General features: G+C 48.4%; 2 protein-coding genes across 7 annotated transcripts in view; one reads left to right on the top strand and one right to left on the bottom strand.

Moving 5' to 3' along the window:
• LOC146871331 (uncharacterized) overlaps positions 1 to 24,111 on the top strand; it is a 733,473-nt gene that overhangs the window by 278,872 nt on the left and 430,490 nt on the right. For 3 of the 6 annotated variants that reach the window (XM_085650833.1, XM_085650834.1, XM_085650835.1), the window contains exon 2: positions 9,782 to 9,941. The exons of the other annotated variants lie outside the window; for them this stretch is intronic. In XM_085650833.1, coding sequence (XP_085506959.1) covers positions 9,930 to 9,941 — 12 coding nt within the window. In that variant the 5' untranslated portion in view covers positions 9,782 to 9,929. The remainder of the gene's footprint in view (positions 1 to 9,781; positions 9,942 to 24,111) is intronic. 6 annotated transcript variants of the gene reach the window in all.
• Positions 1 to 24,111, bottom strand: part of LOC146871332 (uncharacterized) — a 574,862-nt gene that overhangs the window by 151,581 nt on the left and 399,170 nt on the right. The gene's annotated exons all lie outside the window — the stretch shown is intronic.

The following is a 24,111-nucleotide window of genomic DNA, read 5'->3' as shown; positions in this document are numbered from 1 at the left end:
TGCCCGCGTAACAATTGAGTTGTATAACCATGACCGGGACCTCTGGAAGAAAATGGCCTTACGTCCGGAGCTAGAGACCACAGCAATCCCCAGTCGCACCCTGGGACTGGTATTAGAGCTTACCGCAATTTAATTTAGGGTTACGATATTGAATCTCTTATTAGGATGGGCCCAGTGCGATCATGCCATTGACGACTATTCTGTGATTGGAGATTGGGTCATGTCCAGTTCAAGCAGAGTGTGGCGAGTGCCTAACTGCTATATGTATATCAAAAGAGGAACAAGGGCACCCAAAGGAATAAGACAGGGACCTTGGGTAGATACGTATTACAGGAAACAGTGGTCCCTGAAACCAAACGATAGAGCAAAAAATGAATATAGTCAAAATTAAAACTATATTATAGCCAATGTCCAGCCGGGCATGGCATCTTTAATAAGTAGAGGTTCTTAACAGTGAACCAAGAAATGTAAGTAGAATTTCGGTGGGACACAAGCCTGTATCCTATGACTTACATACCAAGTTGACAGAAAATGATAAAACACATTCAGGCAATTACATTGATGTTTCTTTTTAGAAATAATGAATAGCGAAACATCTGGTATTCACATTGCCACCTTCACACTATATTACATACAGCAATATTTAAGGTGTAGGGTGGGCAACAGAGTCGACGGCGTTTCGATCCTTATGAGAGAGATATAGGATCATCATCAGGACTTAATTAGTTAAATTGCCCTTATTTAGAATGCCTCATGTTGCCATGGAGGCAACGGAGAAGGTGCCGATTCGCGATCTGGCAACGTTGCGTTAAAGATAAGAGTTGAGGTAGGAAAATGCCTACGGACAAATACTTCCAGGAAGAAGGACACGGATAGGTCTCAATAAAATGGAAGGAATGGGTTCCGTGGCCATGCAGTGTGTTCGGACGATGCCACGCAGTGTGTTCGGACGATGCCGGATAAACTGTCGTTTATCCGGCATCGTCCGAACACAAACAGTCCTGATGATGATCCTATATCTCTCTCATAAGGATCGAAACGCCGTCGACTCTGTTGCCCACCCTACACCTTAAATATTGCTGTATGTAATATAGTGTGAAGGTGGCAATGTGAATACCAGATGTTTCGCTATTCATTATTTCTAAAAAGAAACATCAATGTAATTGCCTGAATGTGTTTTATCATTTTCTGTCATCTTGGTATGTAAGTCATAGGATACAGGCTTGTGTCCCACCGAAATTCTACTTACATTTCTTGGTTCACTGTTAAGTACCTCTACTTATTAAAGATGCCATGCCCGGCTGGACATTGGCTATAATATAGTTTTAATTTTGACTATATTCATTTTTTGCTCTATCGTTTGGTTTCAGGGACCACTGTTTCCTGTAACTGCTATATGTGGCATGTAAGTTTCATCGGCAGGGCGAGCAGGGGATGCTGGGCTTGCGCGCAGGGGCGTGCAAGTACTTCCGGGGCTTAGCTTTGCAGGCTACCCTGTGCCTGGTTTTAACAGACTGGCACATGCAGCGGAATTTGTGGCAGACAGCCGACAAGAGATGGGTCTTTCTATACATCTATACCCAGGCTAAGGGGTGGCTGAGTGACACTCTGGTGTGGGAAGTAGTCAGCCAGCTGGCAGGCCGTCTAGAGGAAGGTTTCTAGCTCGGGCCTGTCCAAGTAAGGGTTCAAGTGCCAGAAGTCGGCAGTTGGATACAATTTCACAGGTCTGTGGAGCGTCTGGACAGAAGGGGCTTGTGTTCGACCTCCTGGTCACAGGTTTAGAGCCTGGTAGGTCCACGTAGCATTTCCTCCTTGAGAAGTCGATAAAACAAGTATCAGTGAGGGGTAACAATAACCATGTCATTCAGCGCCAAGATACCATGGTGTGAAGGTATTCACAATTAGTCAGATATGGAAATTTGAAAGGGATTTTGTTCTTCTGTCACTCTTAGCGCACTGAAATTATGAATGTCACACATAGCAACTTGAAACCTTGGCAGCTAGGAATGGGGGCGGCTAGCTCTTGGTTGGCTATGCAAGAAAGCTATATTTGTGGCTTATTTATCTTAGGCAACTAATAAGCATTGACTACGCCAACAGATGGCCTTGTTATAGGCGTTGTGCTCCTTTTGTTGTAAATATAGGGAGGCATGGACACAGCGGCCAGGCCAAATACCAGGAAATACTCAGCACTTTGCCGAGCAAGCTGGGTAGCCCTGCAGATTAGTTGTAACTCTTAAACAATCCTTGAAGCTTGTTCAGGGCTCCATCAGCTCCGCTGGTGTCTTTTATATTGGCCAGGTCCTGCGGGAACTCTTCACTGCTGTGTCCGGGACCAGATGGAAGGTGTACACACCGCCTTCAGCACCATGCCAAGCAGCGCTAAGCTGAAGTGTTGAGGGTGATATAATGTTCCATGGTCTTTCTGAGGGGCTCCATAGAGCAGGATGACCCAGCGGCAAGGAACAGCTAGCTGAATCAATGAAATTGTCAACCACAGCAATGTGAGACCGTGGCAGCTTGGAGGGGGGCGGCTAGCTCTTTGTTGGCTATGCAACAAAGCTACAATGGTGGCTTATTTATCGTATACTAATAATAGGCATTGACTAAGCCCATGTATGGGCTTGTTGTAGATGTAGTGCTAGAAAATGTCTGACATAGTCTTTGTCACACACAAATGCACTGAAAGGTGACCTAGTGGGTCATGTAATTCCGGTGAGGTCATGATGAGGCTTGGTAGCACAGGGTAATAGGGGCAGAATGACCTAAGTTTCCCTAGTATGGACGATACAATGGGTAATTTTAAAATAACCTGGTATGGAGTCTCTATGGAGTCTCTTCTGTAGTGTCAGCTTCAGTGTGTAATCCCTTCTGCTGCCCAGAGAGGTGGGTTCGGCCAGGCTTAGTTGCATACCCTAGCCAAACAGAAGCTCCATTTGCAACATTGGTAGAGTATGCCTCTGAGTTCTTGGCAGTCCATACGCAACCACCCCACAGGGCGAATGTTTTAGGCCACAAGGTTTGTGGAGGGCTCTGGGTGGGAGCCTGGCGATTTGGGGCAGATAATATCCAAATACAATGGGTGGGTGACACCTGACTGAGCAGAGAGCATTAGAAACATGCCCAAGCCCACCACCACAAAACCAATAAAGCAGTCCCTAGGTCTCTGCAATTGCATAAGACAGTGGGTATTTAATTATGCCACCATAACTGCACCATTTCTGACCGCTCTAAAAGAGTCCAATACTAATGGGAACAAAATGAACTGGACTGATGAAAGAGACAGCATTTCAGGAGCTAAAGAAAGCAATCACAAACGCTCCAGGATTAGGTACACCTGACAATAGCAAAAGATTGCACCTCTTCTGTCATTGTTATGGAATGACAATGATGGCAGTCCTGACTCAAAATACATCCATGGGACACAAACATATTGCCTACTACAGCAGGCTGCAAGATCCCATCATGAAAGGTCACTACCCATGTGAGCAAGCGCTGGCTACAGCAGCATTTGGGGTCCAGAAATGCACCACCATATGATGGGATCACCTTTAACACTGTATGTAGAGCATGCGGTATTTGCTATCTTACAAAGAGGCAAGAGAACCCTCAGAACTCAGAGGGCATCTGGGTACGTAGAAATACTCTCAGTACTATCATTGCAAGTGGTTTACTGTCAATCTGCACACCCAGAAACTGACGAACAAGTACACAATTGTGCTAATTACATACCAGATGAAAGAGGGAAGGTGGGAAAAGATCTCATCCCAGGGAGCATGTTGCAATTTGTTGATGGGTCCTCTTTCATAGATCAGTAAACTGGGATTATACATTCTGTAGTAGCAGTTATAAGAGCTGAACAGCAAGGGATCATCTGATACATTACAAATGATTAGCCAGATGCCACTACCTTCTCATATTTCAGCAGAATTGGTGGCCATTATTGAAGCATTGCAGCAATCTGAGGGATTACAGGTCACAATCTAGCATTCATAGATGTGATAGGAGGGGGTTACTTAAATCTGATGGGTCCCCTGTGATGCACAAAGATGTATTGGCACAATTAATAAAAGCTCTAACTCTTCCATCTAAAGTAGCAGTGATAAGGCGTGCTGCGTATACCAATCAGCAAGACCTCCAGGGGTTACGCTCTGGGAGATTGGGCAACAAAAGAGGCAGCTAGAGCACCCCCAAATTATAGTGAATATGGTGAACACACATTAGATATGATGCCAAGCAGGCAACAGGATGCCACTGAATTACCACCTCCATCTACAGAGATAGCATAATATTTGTGTGATTTCATTTACAAGCAAGAGGCCACAGGCAAGCCAGAAACGCCACAAGCCTTGTTGTAGATGGTTCTAGAGCCACTACAGCTCCCAGCACACACTACAAAGGAGTATCTTCTTGCTACATTATAGGCAGATTGGTTTATTACACAACTATCTGAAATGATCACTATGTACAGTCCAGAATGTGCAGTATGCCAACAGTAACACTAACAGCTCTAAGCATACATTAAAAGTGATCACCTCAACATTACCACGTCCAACAGGTCCATTTAAAAATCGACACTTAGATTTTGTCTACATGAAAGAAAGATGTAACAATAACAGGCATCTCATAGTAATTGTTTCTCCATTTTCACAATGGATTGAGGCAGGACCCTGTGTACATAATGATGCTAAAGAAGCAGCCAACTTTCTGATGAGAGGTAATACCTAGGTGGGGCATTCTAGAAGTGATCCGCTCTAATAACAGCCCCCACTTTGGTAATACATTATTTTCAACACATTTGCACCACCGTAGGTATAAAACATAAATTGTCATCAGTTTATCATCCCCAAAGTAAGAGTATTGTAGGGTGCCTGAACCGCCTCCTCAAGAATAAATTAAGTAAATTATTTGCTACTCTACAAAAGAAATGGCTGCACTGCCTTCCACTGGCTTTGTATGCCGTAAGAAGTCAGCCAGGAAGTGATCACCATTTGACGCCACATCAAATAGTAAAAACAACAGTTGATGGATAGAATGCAGAACAATGTCATACATTCACCGCAATACAGAGATCTGGGCCTAAACCAATCGTTTTTTTGCTCACCATGCCATTCCAGTTTGAACCCAGCCATATGCAAATCAGTCTTGACCCTGTGCCTCATGGGAACAGTCCAGCCCGAAATGCAAAGCCAGGTCCTCCCTGGACTGGGAACAAGCATCCTAGGACCGGTTTCGGGGTTTCACTCCTCTTCAGCCAGGATAGCTTGATTCCAGTGGCATGGAGAGCACGGGAGCCACGTCTGGGTATACCCTTCCCACCCGGGGTGACAAATTCAAAAACAACAGTTGATGGACAGAATGCAGAACAGTGTCATACATTCACCCCAGTACAGCGATCTGGGCCTAAATCAATCGTTTTTTTGCTCACCATGCCATTCCAGTTTGAACCCAGCCATATGCAAATCAGTTTTGACCCTGTGCCTCATGGGAACAGTCCAGCCCGAACTGCAAAGCCAGGTCCTCCCTGGACTGGAAACAAGCATCCTAGGACCGGTTTCGCCCTAAGTGGGATGGGTATGCCCAGGTGTGGGTCCCTTGCTCACTGTGCCACTGGATTCAAGCTAGCCTGGCTGAAGAAGGGTGACATACCCTGAAACTGGTCCCAGGATGCTTGCTTCTGGTCCAGGGAGGATCTGGCCTGGCAGTTCGGTCTGGACTGTTCCCATGAGGCACAGGGTCAAGACTGATTTGCATATGGCTGGGTCCAAACTGGGGTGGCGTAGTGGGCAAAAGAACAATAGATTTAACCCAGATCTTTTGCCTGGGGGCAAATGTTTGCATTGTCAGCATTCCGTCCATCATTTGTTTGCTGTAACACCACATCAAATAGTGACAGGATGTCCCATGCCCACATCATTAACAATAACACAGCAAAAGACAGATGCTCATAGGACGGCTGAGGTTTTGGAGGATGAAATGAGATGTTATTTGTCTGAGTTAAGTAAGTCTGCCAAGTTCTTCTCTAAACAAGTATTGTGAAAGGAGAAGTGCACCTCTGCAGCCCAGCAGGCCAATCTGATACTCGTTGGCCAACAAGTGTACAATCTGCAATTTCATTTGAAAATGGCATGACAAGAAGTTCGAAGGCCCCTTCTCAGTGACAAAAAGTAATAATGATAATAATAAACTATATTTGTAATGCGTGAACATATCACCCCTTAAGGTTTCAAGGCGCTGGGGGCCGTCAGAGAGATTAAGTGAGCTATTGCCCAGAGTCACATGATGCTGAGTCGGCGCCGGGGATCGAATCGTGAGCCCTGCGCTCTGACGCTCTGAAGTCAGCCGCACCACCCCTCTTCCTAGGGAGACTACTATTGCAGTGAAAGTGAACAGCAGAAAACAATGGATACACCTGTTGAACTTTTGACTGAACCCTGCTTTCTGTCAGGCATTGCCATCACCAGAGGGAGAAAGAGAGAAACAGGAGTAACAATGTATCCCTTTAAAGCACAAGTGGAGTATTTTGTCAACTCTGCTAGTGGACAGTTATACATTGCTGTTTTGTTTTCTTTTTACATCTTTTTATGCTGGAGGCTACATTGCAATAGTATTTTACCTTATGTATGGCACTATGTCAAAATATTAAGCGCTTGCAGAGAGTAACATCCAAGCACAGAAATATATCCCATAGTATTCATGCTAGCTTATTAGATAATATGTGGTACCAACAAATGACGGAGCAAGGTATGCAGACTTCTAATAAATTGTGCTTTATTTGTTCCTTGATTACACATGCCATCGACTCAGACAGATTACACTGGTCCAAAAAATTACCATGTGTCTATTACATCTTTTCCTTTGCAGAATACGAGCGCAGATGCAACCCCTGGAGGTAAAACAGGGAACATTCCTAGTAAATACCATGCAATATGAGAAAGAGTTAGCAGATATAATGAACGTCCTAACAGAACACAAAGCACCAGTACTGAAGTTAGACTCAATGTCCAAGACAGGAATTATGAGGTACAAGGATGAAACGTGGAGCGCTAAAATATTCCATCAGAGATTTTTAGGGGTATCCCAACCTACACTTTTCTGTAAGAATTACTCCGCCACACAACTCCGCCCCACGATTGTCAAGAGACCATATTTCCTTGTCTGTGGATCAGTATAAGTTCATGGTCACTGGCACCATGGTGCTACATTTGGGTGCAGGGCCCTTTCTTTATGGAGGGGAAACCAATTGCACATGACAGAAGTGCCAGCCACGTTGAAATGAGAACATATCTAGATTAACTTGGGTAGAAACACTTAACAATTCTTTGAGCAGGTAGAAAACCCATTATTTTCTCTTTAAGTTTCAGACAGAATGGAACAGTCCCGGTGGGGAACAATATCAATTGCCATACCACAAAGTATAATTCTGACATGCAATGGGACACCCCATTCCAATCTTAATGGACTACTACTGCAATTGCAGAGAGTGGCTGCCTACACGACTTCCTCCAGGTTGGAATGGTCTCTGTTCTTTGGTCACTGTGCATACCCCCCTCCCTGGTGATTCAAGGAATGGACATTTCCAAGCTACATAACCATCCCATGAGCTGTCCAACTACCTTGCTGCACCATCATCAGAGGAAGAGAGCTGCAGACTATTTTGTAACTAAAACCTGGAAAGACGTCCCACAGGACCACAGGCTGTCCAATGATGCTCAGCAATTTTCAGGAGCATCCTTTGATTCATTCAAGCAAAAGCGACTGTACGTTGGCCGCAGATAACCTGCTGGGAACTAATGAAGGCTATCAAAGCCACTGAAGACAGCTTTAATGCAGTCAAAGAAGAGTTGAGAGCTGTAGGAGTAATGCTCATGCAGCATAGGTATGTGTTGGACTTATGACGGCCATGTAGGGGGGAGTATGTACCAAGATTGAAACTACATGCTGTACTTACATCCCAGCCAACGATGCAGACAATGAAACATTAACAGAGGCCATACAAACTCTGCATACCTAGAAAAAGAAGATGGTGGATGAGGGGGGTGCCTCCGACGAGTGGTTCTCAGGGTAGTTTACTTGGATACCATCCTGGATGTCAGTGCTATTTAAGGCCTTGTTGCCTATACTTGCGGTAGTGCTCTTGATGTTTTGTGTCTTCCAGTTAGTAACAAGATGCTGCAAAAGGGTTAGCCAGAAGTTGGGAGGGATGGTCATCAATAGAGAATGACCATCCCTGAGAATGTATAAAAGGGAGAAGTCTGACTCATGCTAATGCAAGTGTCTACAGAAAGAAGTGCAGTAACGTATGTGGTAAAGGAAAAGCACAGGCCCAAGCTGTGCTAGAATAGAGACAAAGGCTAGAGTGGGGGCCTGTGGGGAAGCAGAAACACGTTTTAGTCGTTAGAGAAATATAATTAGTAAACATAGCACAAACAGAAGGTCACAGTATACACCAAAGGCACGCAGTGCAAGGACAAGCCTCTGAGAAAATATGTAGAGAAAAGTAGATACACAGAAATAAGATAAGTAGGGAGTTTGGCATTGAAGAACAGTAGACACGTAGGGAGGCGAGCACGAGACTGTCAAGAACACCGGTATTGCACTTTAGTCGCATTCCGTAACCTGTACTTAGATTTGTTTGCAGAAACTATTGCTTCTTGCTGAAATTATAAGAGATAATAGGATTGAGCAAGCACTTGATTACATTGATACGTAAACAATTCTCAATTCTTGTGGCATAACTTACGACCTGAGTTGTGCCACAAGAATTGAGAATTGTTTACGTATCAATATTTGATTTAATACAGATATTGTTTAAAGACATTTTTTTCTGTGGCCTATGTAGAATTAGTTTAAGAGTTTCTAGGAATTGTGTGGAGTGCTGTTGGGAGTTTTGGTTGTTGGATGAAGTGGTGATTGAAAATGTGGATGAATGGGAATATATGGATTTTGTACAAATAGAGTGTAATGGGTTATAAGTATTGTGGAATAGTAGGAAAATTTATATGTGTATTGAATGATGGGAGTGATGTGATGGGTAAGAATCATTTAAGGATTTTTTTGAGTAATTGTGTCATTTAAAGAAATGTGATTTGAAAACTAAAAATAAAGGAAGATTGGATTTATTCAGACTGGAAAAGAGGTCTGTGAAACATGTTGTTTAATTTCAATGTGAGTTCTTAGAAGTAAATATTAGCAATTAGATGTCAGTATTGGCATTCCTGCTGTTTTTTGTTCAATTGTGGCTCAGCCTTACTGATTAGAGCCCAAACCCAGTTTCGTTTTTTTTTTACCTCATCAAAGAAGCACAAAGTAATGTGCACACTTATTAACTTTCATAACGTTAACGTAATTTATCCTTCTTGTATACATATTTAAAATATCTATGCTCTACAATATCATAATTCAACTAATTTCTAACAGTAGTTAGTTCAACATTTTTAGAAACATATCCACCAGAGATAGTAAGCATATCAACTGACTCAATAAAACTATTAGTATTATCAATAACACTATTAACCCTAAAAATGTACAGCATTTGCGGAATTTTATCCTATAGCTGAGACACAAAAATCTGTTGTGGACTTAAAAATCAAAAGGCAACAATTTCTTTTTAAACTATAGTAAGTTTCTTCTCATTTCATTAAAACAATCAAAACAAATCCAAAAAATAACTGCTTTTCTTGTGATTTTCAAAAGTTCGATTCAGCCATTAAGTCTCTTAGAATCTTGAGCGATTGTTTTTTATTTCAACTTTGTCTAATAGTCTTTTTATTCTTTCAAGGTGGTTCTTTTGTTTCTGCTTCACTCTCAGTTTCAGTCCCAAAATGTATATTGATTGACAGAATTCTCATTGATCTTCTGGCCACTGGCAATTCCCTTCTACTAGTTTCAGAATTTATCTGCCTCTTGGGCCTCTCCTCCGGTTCACAATGCTTACTTTGGTAAGTTGTCTTCCTTGGAATGTCTTATTCAGGTTTTCTCTGATCAGCAACAGTCTGGCAGAGTATTTTTACTTTCCAAGGAACTTTGACTAGAGCTTGAACATGTGCTTGAACCTTGATCAGCTTTGTTTACTGTGAACTTCTTTCCTTATTTTAGGTCTTTGCAACTCTGACTTTCAACTGCAACTTTTCATTGACTGGATCACAGACTACTATTTCTTGCTGCCACTCATGTGTTTTGTATTTTGCACTGTAACAGTTCTTCAGTTTGACCCCTGCTTTACAACTGGACTAAAGAAGTTTCAGGTTCTTCATCAGAGCTTTAACTAACCTGAAATGTCACCACTTAATTTCTTAAATTTCCAGTGCTAGTTTCAAAATTCTCACCTTCCTTTGGATCCACACTGCGAACCTGAGCTTGGCTTTGAACTTCACTTTGTTCTTGACTTTGTACTTAACTCTGTGGACTTACATCTGAATCATCAGTTCATTCTTCCACTGCCTCTGCAATTCTCATTCTGTTTGTGTAGGCAGCATGGATCCACTGCGACACTCGGAGTACTTTACCACAGAGTACATCATTGTCAGAACCCCTTCCAGAGTGGTATGATGCAAGCAGGGGTTGCTTGTCCCAACCGTGGGGGTGCAGGCCTTTTGCTCTTAATGTCCCGGGCCTGACCTTCTATGGATTTTGAACAACTGGGCCAAGTGTCCTTTCTGCATTTGACTCTCAACAGTAACAAGGTTGAACACTCCAAGGCTCTCCTGGTGGGCAACTGGGAAAAGGTGTGGATAGAGGGGAATGAACGAAGGCTCAACTCAAAATGCACGCAGCAGCAATAAGTCATTGTCTAGCAAAATACTCACTTTTATGAAAAAAGGTAAGTATTATATTTCTACCACTGCCCACACAAGAGAAAAATACGTCACAAACAACTACGCAGCCCCCCTGAGGTTAAGGCTCTAGTGTTTCGCTAGGCGATTTTGCATGTCCCACTCACTTCTCGCTGATGTTCACTAAAGCCAACATCAAGGGTAAGCCCCACTAGAAGTCCAAGTCTCAAGGGTCCACTATGATTTAATTTTTAAAGTCAACAGTGCTCCAGCGCCACAGCAGCAAGTTTCCCCAGGGCAGATTGGCACAAAATCAGTGAAGTCCTCAGCCGCGGCCCATCCTGGCCACGGCTGGCAGGCTACAGCCCTTAATGCACAGTAGTCTTGTCATGTGACCCACCCTGGCTTGTGGGGTCACTGCTCCCCACTACAAATGGGCTCTAGCCCGATCAGCACATGGCTCAATTCACAGCGACCCTCCTCTGGCGTACGAGGGTCATCAATTCATTCTGCACACTGGCAACGACCCGATGGGTGCAGCAGCAGTCTCCTCACACCTCGCAAAGGGAGTCCACTCAACAGGGCTCCCTCCACCTCTCTCCTCTTCCTCACAGGGCAAATTGGTCTTGGCAAGCAGGCAGGTGCTGGTGCTACAGGCTCCAGGGCAGGTGGTCTTGGATTCCCTAGGTGATGTTCTCTCACCCTAAGCAGGGAGACTAGCAGTCGTGGCCCTCGGTCCTGGTCACAGGAGGGAGTCTTGCAGAGCTTGCCTCCTCACACAGCATGTCTGGCTGCTTGGCAGATGACAATTTTTGGGGTCTAAAGCTTCTTTATAGACCATTTCCATTTATCAAATGTGATGTTGGGTCTGAGTCTTTAAATTTTATGTTGGGGGGGGGGTCTACTTCTATTGAAGTGCCCACCCCTCTGCTTGCTTCTTTTGCTTGAAAAAAGTCTGTCAAAGCATTAGCGACTCAAAAGCTGACAGCCCCACAATGCATGCCATAAGAGTGAGTAGAGTTAACACCTATATGTCAGCCATCAGGTCTGGACTGGGAAACCAAAGCAGCCCTGGCACATTTTGTCAGACCAGTCCCTGTACAATGCCTGGCGAGTGCAGGAAGCGAGCCTGACCACTACAAATGGGAGTTTTGAGGGGGGGGGGGGAGGGGGGTTCTCCCCCAAGAAAATTTGGGGGAAAATGGTGCATTCTACAACACATTCGTCATTATAAAGTCAATTGTATTAGCTTTTGAAGAATAGTAAATTATGACCTTCCTGTGCACCAGGATACGGCAGTCTATTGGGGCTCTTCAATTATTCCCTCACTATCCCTCTCCAACAGTGCCTCTCATCTCTCCATAATCCCTCTCTCACATGTATTTAATTTGCTTTTTAGCACCTCTCATACCAGTGTAGGGTGTCAGAGCTCTTTACACCTCTCACACACACACTTAAAATCTGAATCATACATGTGTAAATCAGCGTATAGAAAACATTACATAAGGCAAAGAAGACTACAAGGTGCAGGATTCACATGCCTCCCATACTGGTAGGCATGTTTTAAGAGTGCTTGGTCTGGAGGAGCAGAAACTCAGGATTCAGAACGTAACACAGTGGTTAGAGTTGACTTTTTTTAATAAAAATGTATTTCTACCCGAACAAACCTTTTTTAGCAACATCAGGATAATGAAAGACTGGGGAAAAACATAACTTTATAACCTGTATCCTGCAGCATGCATGCAGCTCTTTGATGCAGTTCATAGCTCACTGTGCTACATTACGATTGTAACTTATGAACTGCATGGATACAAAAGAATGTGACAAAAGCAGTAACCCACTGAACTATGCAACATAAAATATTGTTCTTTGATATGTATGGCACAAACTCTTTGCAGCAGGCATATTAACCCTCTGAGCTACCTTATACGAGTCAAGATTGCCACTAGACAAAACTCCCATCTTTCTCCAGCAGGTATATTAATCAAAAGAGTTAACTTGACACTTTTATTGTTGCCTGAAAACTGCTGAATATACAAGGAACTTTGCAGTGCTTTTAAAACTGTTGCACTGCTACAAAACTACGCCCCCCTAACAAAATCAGCCCCCACGCCTCCAGCCTCCTGGGGAAATGCCCGATGCCTTGTACTGCCATTCCGTCCCTGTAAGCCACAATATGTATATCAAATGGTTAGCCTAGAGCCCCAGCCCTACTCTTTATGATTGTCCTATCAGAACCCAGGGTGCGCCATGTATTGTACCATCCACAGGCACATGTATACACCCTACACACTCTGCACAGCACTGTGTCTTTCATATACTGTACCACTCACAGGCAAACGTACATCCAGCACAGACATTTAACATGCACGCACTCTATCCCTTGTGTACTGTACCACTAATAGGCACACATACATACAACACATACATTTAACATGCATATATTGCATATCACTGTTTCCCTCATGTGCATGATGTATAAAAGTAGGTTTAATAATAACATTTATTTATGCCACAATTATGTGAACACGCCATCCTGTATAAAATGAATGCTGTTTCTGTCATTTACTCCTGTACTCACTCTCTTCCATCCTGTCCCCCTGTATGTCATCTCTCCTCACAAGCTCTGCAGAGCCATGTCAAGCTGATGTAATTGTTTTTCCACTTTAATGAATACTACGCTTTGAATGAACTTTACAGTGTCCCTAACTTGTTGCGACTTCAAGGCCCTTCGCTGTAGTTCTGCTGTGTAGATGACTTTCATTCATTTATATGAAGTGATATTGTACAAATGTTTCATATTTTGTTCGGTTATCTCCAGGTGGCAGTAGCAAGGATGCTATATGCTTGCTTAAAATGTGGTTGTGCTTATGTGTTAAGGTAATGACGTTCATATTTCTGATTTTCTAAAGAGTTGTTACTTATGATCACGTCATGATGAATTTGCTGTTTCACTAATTTCCTTTGCAAGATTTGTGTATGGGAATCCCTTGATTCTGGGAGTGTGTCAGAGGTTTTTGAAATTTCCTTGATGCACTAGAGATACTGTCTGAACTTTCCCGGGTCTCAGCTTAACAGCGCTTGTGCTGTCTCGAAGAGCCATACTGTATATACTTTGTGGGATTTAGCTCGTTCATTGGCTTCCCATTTGCTGGCTACATTGTTGCTCTTCAATTCTTTCTCTCCATTTGTCCATGGCATGCCTTTGTCATGCCGCTCCCCGAGAGCAGGGACTAAGTACACTATCCCTCAATTTATGACCAAATTAGGAACTTCTTTTTTCTTTGTTGAAGAGCCCTGGTCAGGAGCACTGGTGTGTTCACTCGCTTCTGAGATCAAATGTCAGATGCTGTTTTCTTTTCATTCTCTGACTTCAAAGTGAGTGCTTAAATGCCAGTGTCACTGGCTCGTTAGGTGTAAACAACATGATGGGCAAGCAAACCGAGTGCTGCTGTTTATGTTTAATCTTGAGATTTAGACTCAGAAAATCCACACAAACCGGCCCCATTCCACAAGGAAAAGCATAACTTGTTCCACAAGAAAGTAAAGAGTGGAAATTGTATGTTTAGTTTAATTTCAGGCTGATGTATTTTATTCCTTGCACTGTCACTGTTCATAGCACATTGCATTGATGTGATGGTCATTCATTTCAACCGAGACCTACCTGCATGTTTGTTATCACCACATAATGCATTTCATTAAGCTGATGCATCTGCAGATTGTAATAACCTTATTGTTTGACCATGTTATAACTGAACAAATGGTTTAATTGAAATGAATTCGTACTTTTCAGTTGCTGCGAGCACATATCACTGACTTATAGTTTAGTTTGCCTTTCCCTGGGTGGATTATTCTTTTTATGGAGCATGGGACTGTGACTTTGTAAACTAGCTTAGAAACCGCAGCTTCCATGTCGCTAGACTGTTTCGTGTTTTAGTAATGCTGGGGTGACAATCGCATGTTTCCCATGCGCCTTGAACAATCTATCGATTGTATGGTACTCTGGATGTACGTTTTATTGTCATTATGTTTCGATTGTAAATTTTAGTACCAGATTTGATTTGAATAGTACATTTCTGTGCATTAAGAACCATGGCTGTATCTTTATTTTTTTTAAACTGTTTTTTATTTATAAGAAAGTGCATTGGTTCAGTTACAATACAGTCATGGTGATATGTCCGTTGCAGAAAACAAAGATTTTGGCTACAAATCAATACATACAGTGTACAAAGTGTCATCCCCGTCTGCCTCACCAGGGGGGCCCTCGGTTGTAACTACAGCTCTCAATGGAATAAGCGTCCCACAAAACAACTTTGATGGCTCATTGGAGTCTAGTCCTAATCCACCGCCGCACTACCTATGGAGGGGGTCCATCGTCTATCATGAGGCGGGCCATTAGTTCTTGTCTTTCACGCCGCAGTTCCACTGTTGGGGATATGCATACGTCCCCCCTGTATTTGTTCCACTTTTCCCACTTATGGTCCCATTTCTTGGGGCAGCCCCGTCCCTTGAAACGGTTTTCTCCGCCATCATTGCCCCATCCATATCCTTTGCCCAGTCCGTTACCCTCGGACTGGAGTCCTGCCCCCACTTCTGTGCAATATTACACTTGGCAATCATCCACCCCATTCCTGCCCAAGCCTTTTCCATTTGAGAAAGATCAGTAACTTCCCATATGTTGAGGAGACATAGCTTGGGTGAGGGACTACGAGGTTTGTTGCAGGCGTGTCACCCCCACCCAATAGTGCTGTATATGTAGACACTCCCATAATATGTAGATGAAAGTGCAGACTTGGTTGCAGTGTAGAAGACAGAGCGGATCTGGCCATCTCTTAAGTCGAAACAATAACTTGGCATCAAAATATACTCGGTGTAACAGCTTGAGTTGTATGAGGCGGAGACGCATAGGGATTGCTACCTCTCTGGGAGAAGCGAGAGCGTCTCTCCAGTCTTCCTCTTCAATATCCCCAAGATCGGATTCCAAGTTAGTGCAGAGTTTATGCAAGGTATCAGTGCGATTGTTTACCAATTTTTTGTACGTTAGGGAGATAGCCTTGCGCTCCATTGGATCTAATATTAACCAATCTTCCAGTGGGGAGGAATCAGGGAGCGGTGTGCCCCCCGGCCAGGCCGTGGAGATGGCGTGTCTGATTTGGAGATATCTAAACGTCTCCGTGGGCTCTAGCTTATATTTGTTCTGGAGGTCGGAGAATGTCCCACATGTTCCCCCACCATAGAGATTCCTATCATGCCCCACTTATCACACCCGGGGCACATGCTGAGGCGGCCCAGGATATCCGATTCCCACAAAGGCGTTGCTTTCGTTAGGTGATTGTGCCACCCCAGTTTCCTCATAGCTCCATGCCATATTTCAACTGTACAACCAGTGGGACCAGTCAAGCAAAGTTTGCGGGGGTTGGTTTATAGCGCTCGGTTGTAGCCCCCCGTCCCATGAGCCAGTGGTCGGTGCGGAAGTTAGGATCATCACGTGGGGCAAACACCCAGCTGTTAATAGCCGTCAATTGGAACGCCTGGTAGTACAGCCGAATATCAGGCAGACCTATCTCTCCGTCGTACCAACCCATGGTAAGTTTATTCATAGCAATTCGAGGCGGACGGTCCTCCCATAGTAACCCGCACAATACACTTTCGATTTGAGCAAAATAAGAGTCTGGGATTGGGTATGGCGCGTCCTGGAGTGCATATTGAAAGCGAGGGAATGCTAACATCTTAAAAAGGGACGTACGTCCCAGGAGAGGGAGAGGAAGAGAACGCCAATGTCGGGCATCTGATTTTAGACGTTGAAGGGGCGTCACTAGATTACGCTCGAAAAAGATTTGAGCATCTATGGTTACAAATACACCCAAGTATCGGAAGCCATGGGTGGCCACTGGTATCTCGTATCCCCGTGGGCTGGGTGGGGACTCACCCCACAACACGTACATTTGGGATTTGGACCAATTTATCCAATACCCCGAGTGTGCCCCAAAAATATGGAAAATATGAAGTACTCTCCTCCGTTAACACCCTGGAGATGTTAGATAGAGGAGGATATCGTCTGTGTACAGGGAAAGACGATCCTCGTGGTCGTGTGTCCATTTGTACCTCTGGATCTCCCCTGATCCAAACAGAGCGGCTCAAATACCAGGGCAAAATGGAGTGGGGACAACGGGCAGCCTTGTCTCGTGCCTCGATGGAGGGGAAAAGTGCCAAATCGATGATTGTTGACCGTGACATATGCGGTGGGTTGTGTATATAGAATTTTGATCCATCTAATTAGCCGGGGGCCGAATCCCACGCGACTAAACACTGCGAAGAGGAAGTCCCATTCAATGGTATCAAATGCCATGGTGACATCATGGAACAATAATATTGCTTCCTCTTCTATGGTGTCAATTCTCCCCTGGGCCCCATGTACACGCCTTAGGTTCCTGGCTGTATTCCTACCCGGCATAAAGCCGGACTGGTATGGGTGAATTAAATCGGTGATGTAAGGGAGGAGTCGATTAGCCAGGAGCTTAGCAAGGATTTTGACTTCTACCGTAAGTAAAGAAATTGGGCTGTACGATTTGCATTCGTCCGCTGGTTTGTTGGGCTTATGAACTACTACTATAGCTGCTGTTCGAATCTCTGCAGGAAGGAGTCCTGTCTGGTAGCATTCGCTATATAGGGCCAAAAGATGTGGAGCTAATTTTCCAGACATGGGTTTGAAGAGTTCAATGGACAGCCCGTTAAGACCCATTGCTTTACCCAAACGCACCCCCATTATGGCTTTCCTAATCTCCGTAACGGTAATGTCTGCCTCCAAGGCTTCCGTATCCTGCGGGGTAAGGCAAGCCATATTAATTGTGGCGAGTAGATCAGCCAACAATTGGGCCTGAGAATCATCAGGAACCTTATAAACATCTTCGAAGTACGAAGCAAACACATTTGCAATTTGTTGAGGATCAGTAAGGAGCTCCCTGTCAGGGCCAGCCATTGCCTGGACCCATTGTGACACCTGCTCTCTATGTTCTAACCATGCCAGGAGTTTGCCTGTTCACTCTCCCTGTTCATAGATTAGATGCCTGGTAGACCAGGAGCGCATCGTAGCTTCTTCCAATAGAAGCTGCTTGTAGTCCTGTCGCTTGATTTTAATAGTGTGCTGTGTATCAGGCTCAGGGGCCTGTGAGAGAGTCACCTCCAAGGCTAGTATCTCTGCTTCAAATTCTGTCACTCTACGGGAGCGCTCAGTTCGGTGTCCCACTGTCAAGGATAGCGCCCTACCTTTAATTACCACCACATATGCCCCCCAGAGCGTCACTGCTGAGCTTACTGACCCCAGGTTCTCCTCAAAATAATAGTCCGTGTCCTGTAGGAGGGACTCCCTAATGTGAGGTATTTTGAGTGCCCATGGCTGTATCTTGATAGGGCCTGTTTGCCTGGAACAGGCAGGACCAAACGTCGTTAAGAGGGGGAGTGATCAGAGATCCCTCTTGCCAAACAGCGGGTTTCAGTGAAACTAGGGATATCTTGGGCTTGGGTGAACATATAGTCAATACGGGATTGACTTCCGTGAGCACCTGATTGAAAGGTGTAGTGGATGTGTGTGGAGTTCAGCCATCTCCACAAGTCCACCAAACCCAGAGCATTGGCAAATTCCTGTAACTGTGAGCCTCGTGCCGGGTCATCTCTGGGTGGGAGACGGTCCCTGGAGCCGTCCATAGTTAAATTAAGATCCCCACCCAGGAGCAGTGTCTCCATGGGGAGTTCCATCAATAGCTTCCCTATGTCGCGTAGTGTCAGTTGTTGTAGTCCTGGGGGGGCATATACGGCAACTATACTCAAGGTACGCCCTTCCCATGTACCTGTCACGGCTGAAAACCTGCCCAGGGTATCAGTCCATGTGTTGTTCGTGATGAACGGGCAGCCCCTTCTAAGCAGGACTCCCACCCCCCTAGATCCCGATGAAAACCGTGAATGTACCACCATTGTGTACCCCTTCCTGTTCAAGGCCATGCAAGTATTGCCGATCAGGTGGGTCTCTTGCAACATCACTAAATCAAGTTTTTGCCTTTTAACATATCTTAGAACAATTCCCCGTTTGATTTAGTCCCCCAGTCCATTCACATTCCAAGTGGCGATGTTAAGTCTTACCTCAGGTGCCATCAAACACTTGCGGTGAACAAATCATGTGGTCAGAGGACCCCACCCCGGAAGGTTCGCCAAGAGTCCCCCTCCAGGCACGGTACTGGACAACAATATGCATAGAGCCTCCGCCACAGTTAATACCTATATTGCTAACTGGAGGGACTTGCTTGGTGCCTGTACGCCAGTAAATATAATAAACCAATGCTAAAAACAAAAGAATCAAGAAAAACAAACCCCCCCTCCCTACCCAACCTGGAACCCTGCCTCCCTGCATAGCGAGCCTGAAACCGTTCGCTCCCCCCAACTTGCAGAGCGCCTGTCGCCCACCCACATTAAACTCGGGAACATGAGCAACCCCACTCCCATCATACCCTTCAATTCAACACCCAAGATCCACCCCGGCTTCTGGGTCATTTTGGACATAGCATGCATTGTAACTTTCTAGGTATACGGATCCCATCACATAAGACAAAACATATAGAAACCATACCATGAAAGACTTAAGTCATGCAACATTCAGGGACTCCACAGAGGCCCCAGCAATTAACTCAATACCCTCGAAGTCATAACAGTGTCCATTTAGGTAGGAAGAACAAGCGAAACAATGATCAATCTAGCATCACAAAACCGCATATATAGTCACCCAACTGGTCCCTGAGAGTCTGAATCCGAGTAAGGAGGGGAACGTTGCTGTTGCCGCCAATCGCCCTGTCCGGTTGGCGCCGGTGGAGACTTAAGCTGTTTCTTTCCAACGGTCTGCCAGCCTTCCAGCCAGTCCCAAGCGGAGCCCCCGAGCCCTGCAAGGGCAGACGGGAGCCCCACCGCGAAGGCTCGAGCGGGCAGATGGGCATCCTTTGGTCCTGGCCATCTGATTGCACCTTCCCCTCGGCCATCTACTCGCGCACAATGCTTTGCAATCGGGTGAACAGATGGCCGGGGGGCCTGGAAGTCCCGATGAGGGCTCGTCTGCTTTCCCGATCCCAGCCAGGGTTCCAGGAGGTCGGGTGCCTCCGCACCCTGGGTCCCCTCCGTCACTCGGTGCGCATGGGTTACCAGAAAGAGGGGTAGCTTTCCTCTGGATTACTAGGGGCAGGGTATGCCGGACCAACCTCTCGGTCTGGCGGTTCTCAGCCGGGGACCAGATGGGCTAGGCCCGGCCAACACCTCCCCACTATCCGGGGCTCCCTCCTCCAGCCCGTCGCGTGGCAAAGTGCCCGGGACGGGCTCCATCGGTCCTAGGCAATCCTCCCCCGGGCGTCTGGGACACGAGAGCTCCTGCAGGCCTCCCCTATCCTGAAGCCCAGCCAGGGTCCCCGAGGCCCTGGGAAGCAGAGCCCCTGTGCCCTCCAAAGGGAAGGAGGGAGCCCTTCCACAAAGGCGCAGGCGGGCAGATGGGCATCCTCTGGGCCCAGCCATCTGGTCGCACCTTCCCCCACGGCCATCTGATCGAGCGCAATACTTTCCAATGCTGCGACCAGATGGTCGGGCTACCCTGGAAGTCCAGATGAGGGCTCATTTGCCTCCCCGATCCCAGCCAGGGCTCCAGGAGTTCGGGCACATCCGCGCCTAGGCTCCCCTAAGGTGCATGGTGCGCATGGGTTACCGGAAAGGGGGGGGTACCCTTACCCCAGATTACTAGGGACAGAGTACTCCGGAACCCCTCTTGGCCTAGCGTTCCCCAGGCGGGCGGCAGCCGGACGGGCCAGGACACCCCCCCCAGCCTGGGGTCCATCCTCGGTGCTGCCGCGTGGCAGGGTGCCCGGGACGGGGTACCTCGGGCCTGGAAAGGCTGCCCCTGTGCCCGGGAGCCCTGCTGGGTCCAAGGGCCTGCCGGACCCGGGTCTGGTGCTCCAGCCCTGGGCCCCGTCCCCTGGCCTGCTGCTCTGCCAAAGGCCCGAGACGGGGTTCTGTAGTGCCCAGGGAGCCTCCACCTGCTTGACTTGGTTCAGGAGCTCCAGAGGCCCCGGGGAGGGCGGCCTCCCCAACCCGGGCTCTGTCCTTGGTCCTGCTGTGTGGCAGGGGGCCTGGGACGGGGTCCCACGGGCCCAGGGAGGCTCCCCCTGCGCCTCTGGGCCCGGAAGCCCTGGTTGGGTTCAGGGGCCCCGCGTTAGATGCTCCAGCCCTGGGCCCAGTCCTGCGGCTCTGCCAAAGACTCGAGACGGGGTTCCATTATGCCCGGGGAGCCTCCCCCTGCTTGGCTGGGATCAGGAGCTCCGGCCGGGGCCCCGGAGGCCCCAGGGAGGGCAGCCTCCCTACCCCGGGCTCCATCTTCGGTCCTGCTGCATGTCAGGGTGCCCGGAACAGAGTCCCATGGGCCTGGGGAGGCTTCCCCTGTGCCTCTGGCCCCGGGAGCCCCGGCTGGGTCCAGGGGCCCCGCCGGGCCCCAGGTCTGGTGCTTCAGCCCGGGGCCCCGGCCCCCGGCCTGCCGCTCCACCAAGGGCCCGGGACATGCTGTGCAGGCCTTCCCCGCTTCGCTTGCTTGTCAAGGTGTCTGCGGGCCCCAGGTTGAAGGGCCCGTCGGCTCGCCCTCGCAGCCCCCATGGCTGTGTCCCCGGGCCTCCGGCCCCCCATGGCCCGGCGCACGCTCACTCTCGTTAGGGCACAGAGCGACCAGAAAGCTTCCCTTTCAATACCGGCCATCTGGTCGCGCCTTTCCCCTCGGCCATCTGGTCGCGCCTTTCCCCTCGGCCATCGGTCACACGTAATGCTTTCCTATGGGGCGACCAGATGGCCGGGCTTCCCTAGAAGTCCCGATGAGGGCTCATTTGCCTCCCCGATCCCAGCGAGGGCTCCAGGAGGTTGATCACATTTGCGCCTTTGGTCCCCTCTGTCACCTTGTGTGCACGGATTACAAGAAAGGGGGGTAATTTTCATCCGGATTACTAGGGAGAGGGTCAGTCAGACCTCTGTGAGGTCTGGCGATTCTGAGACCGGGTACGGCTGAACCCGGACCTGCCCACGGGGGCCCCGGTACGCACCTGCCTCTCGGTCCCCTTCCCGATGGTCCTTTTCTACGAGCCTAATCAGTCAGACCCCCGTGAAGTCCGGCAATTCTGAGACAGGCCGGCACCCGCCTCTCAGCCCCTTCCCGATGGGCCTTTCCTCCAAGCCTGCTCGCCCTGGGAGCAGGCAGGGACGCAAAGCCGGCATCCCCATAGGGCGGCCTGCCAGGGGATGCCCCGGACATACTCTGATCGATTGGGCACTCTTGGTACATTTAGAGATGGACTGCTTGGCCAGCCTCGGCTGTTGTTTCAAGCAAGGAGCTTCCACCCTGCATGGACCGTCTGACTCGAGGGCCTGCTGCCTGGCAGGAGGCCCTTCACCCTTCCCAGCAGAGCGAAGGACGAGCAGCTCCGGCAGCTTGTGCCCCCCAGTGGTCCGACCCGAGCGGAAGGGGTCGGGTGGCGGTAGGCCCTCGGATGCTGCTGCCCGGCAGGTCCATATGCCCCGTGCCGCCGCCGGCAAGCTCCAGCACCCCCGCGTCTCGCTCAGGCTGCACCTCGGCCTGCCTCTCCCTTCCGTGGGAGACGGCTGGGCCTGCCGGTGCACATGTGACTGCACCTCTCCAGCAAGCCCCCCCCGCAGGCGGGTGTGCTCCTTCCCCTATCAGGCTCCCGAGAGAGGGGTGTGCGAAGGCTGCCGGTCAGGGAGATGGGCATGCGGCTCCCGAACCCACCCCGTGAGCAGGTGCGACTACCTGGTTGATCCTGCCAGTAGCATATGCTTGTCTCAAAGATTAAGCCATGCACATGTAAGTACACACGGCCGGTACAGTGAAACGTCGAATGGCTCATTAAATCAGTTATGGTTCCTTTGATTGCTCCATCTGTTACTTGGATAACTGTGGTAATTCTAGAGCTAATACATGCCTGTCCGGGCTTTGGGCAAACGAGTAGCGGCCATTCTCGTGCACCAGGGTGGCCTGGAAGAGAAAAAGCCGAGGGCCTGCCAGGGGATGCCCCGGACATACTCTGATCGATTGGGCACTCTTGGTACATTTAGAGATGGACTGCTTGGCCAGCCTCGGCTGTTGTTTCAAGCAAGGAGCTTCCACCCTGCATGGACCGTCTGACTCGAGGGCCTGCTGCCTGGCAGGAGGCCCTTCACCCTTCCCAGCAGAGCGAAGGACGAGCAGCTCCGGCAGCTTGTGCCCCCCAGTGGTCCGACCCGAGCGGAAGGGGTCGGGTGGCGGTAGGCCCTCGGATGCTGCTGCCCGGCAGGTCCATATGCCCCGTGCCGACGCCGGCAAGCTCCAGCACCCCCGCGTCTCGCTCAGGCTGCACCTCGGCCTGCCTCTCCCTTCCGTGGGAGACGGCTGGGCCTGCCGGTGCACATGTGACTGCACCTCTCCAGCAAGCCCCCCCCCGCAGGCGGGTGTGCTCCTTCCCCTATCAGGCTCCCGAGAGAGGGGTGTGCGAAGGCTGCCGGTCAGGGAGATGGGCATGCGGCTCCCGAACCCACCCCGTGAGCAGGTGCGACTACCTGGTTGATCCTGCCAGTAGCATATGCTTGTCTCAAAGATTAAGCCATGCACATGTAAGTACACACGGCCGGTACAGTGAAACGTCGAATGGCTCATTAAATCAGTTATGGTTCCTTTGATTGCTCCATCTGTTACTTGGATAACTGTGGTAATTCTAGAGCTAATACATGCCTGTCCGGGCTTTGGGCAAACGAGTAGCGGCCATTCTCGTGCACCAGGGTGGCCTGGAAGAGAAAAAGCCGAGGGCCTGCAAGGGGAACCCCGGCTGCACTTGGTGGGAGGCGTGTGGGATGGGGAGCCACCTGGCTCTCACCTTCCAGCACCACCGACCTAGGCAAGGGTGGGGTGGGCTTCCCAACAACCTGCCGGCACTGTTCAGGGCTGCCTGGTGACAGATGGCTGACGTGCAGGTGGGTTTGACCCTCCGTCATTGCCAGGTACCCAGTTTGACCCGGTCCTGTACCGCCGGGCCGAGGGGTTTGAAGACTTGCATGGCGGTGGGCTGCTGCCTGCTACCGTTGCTTCGGGAGCCCCCTTCCTCACCTGCGGGTGGGTGGGGGGTGGGGCGGGACTTCCGGGCTGAGCACCTGGTAATGTTTTTTTCCTCCCAATGGTGCAGTCTGACTCCCAGAGGGGAAGCCTTGAACGGGTCGCGCGGGCCGTCTCCCCACGCGGGCTGTGGACAGTCAAACGGCCTTCCTCCCGCCTCTCCTGCACCTG

The sequence above is a fragment of the Triturus cristatus genome, chromosome 1_1 (assembly GCF_964204655.1).
Source record: "Triturus cristatus chromosome 1_1, aTriCri1.1, whole genome shotgun sequence".
Taxonomy (NCBI): domain Eukaryota; kingdom Metazoa; phylum Chordata; class Amphibia; order Caudata; family Salamandridae; genus Triturus; species Triturus cristatus.
The sequence above is the reverse complement of the archived record's forward strand: the minus strand, read 5'-3'. Positions and strand labels throughout refer to the sequence as shown.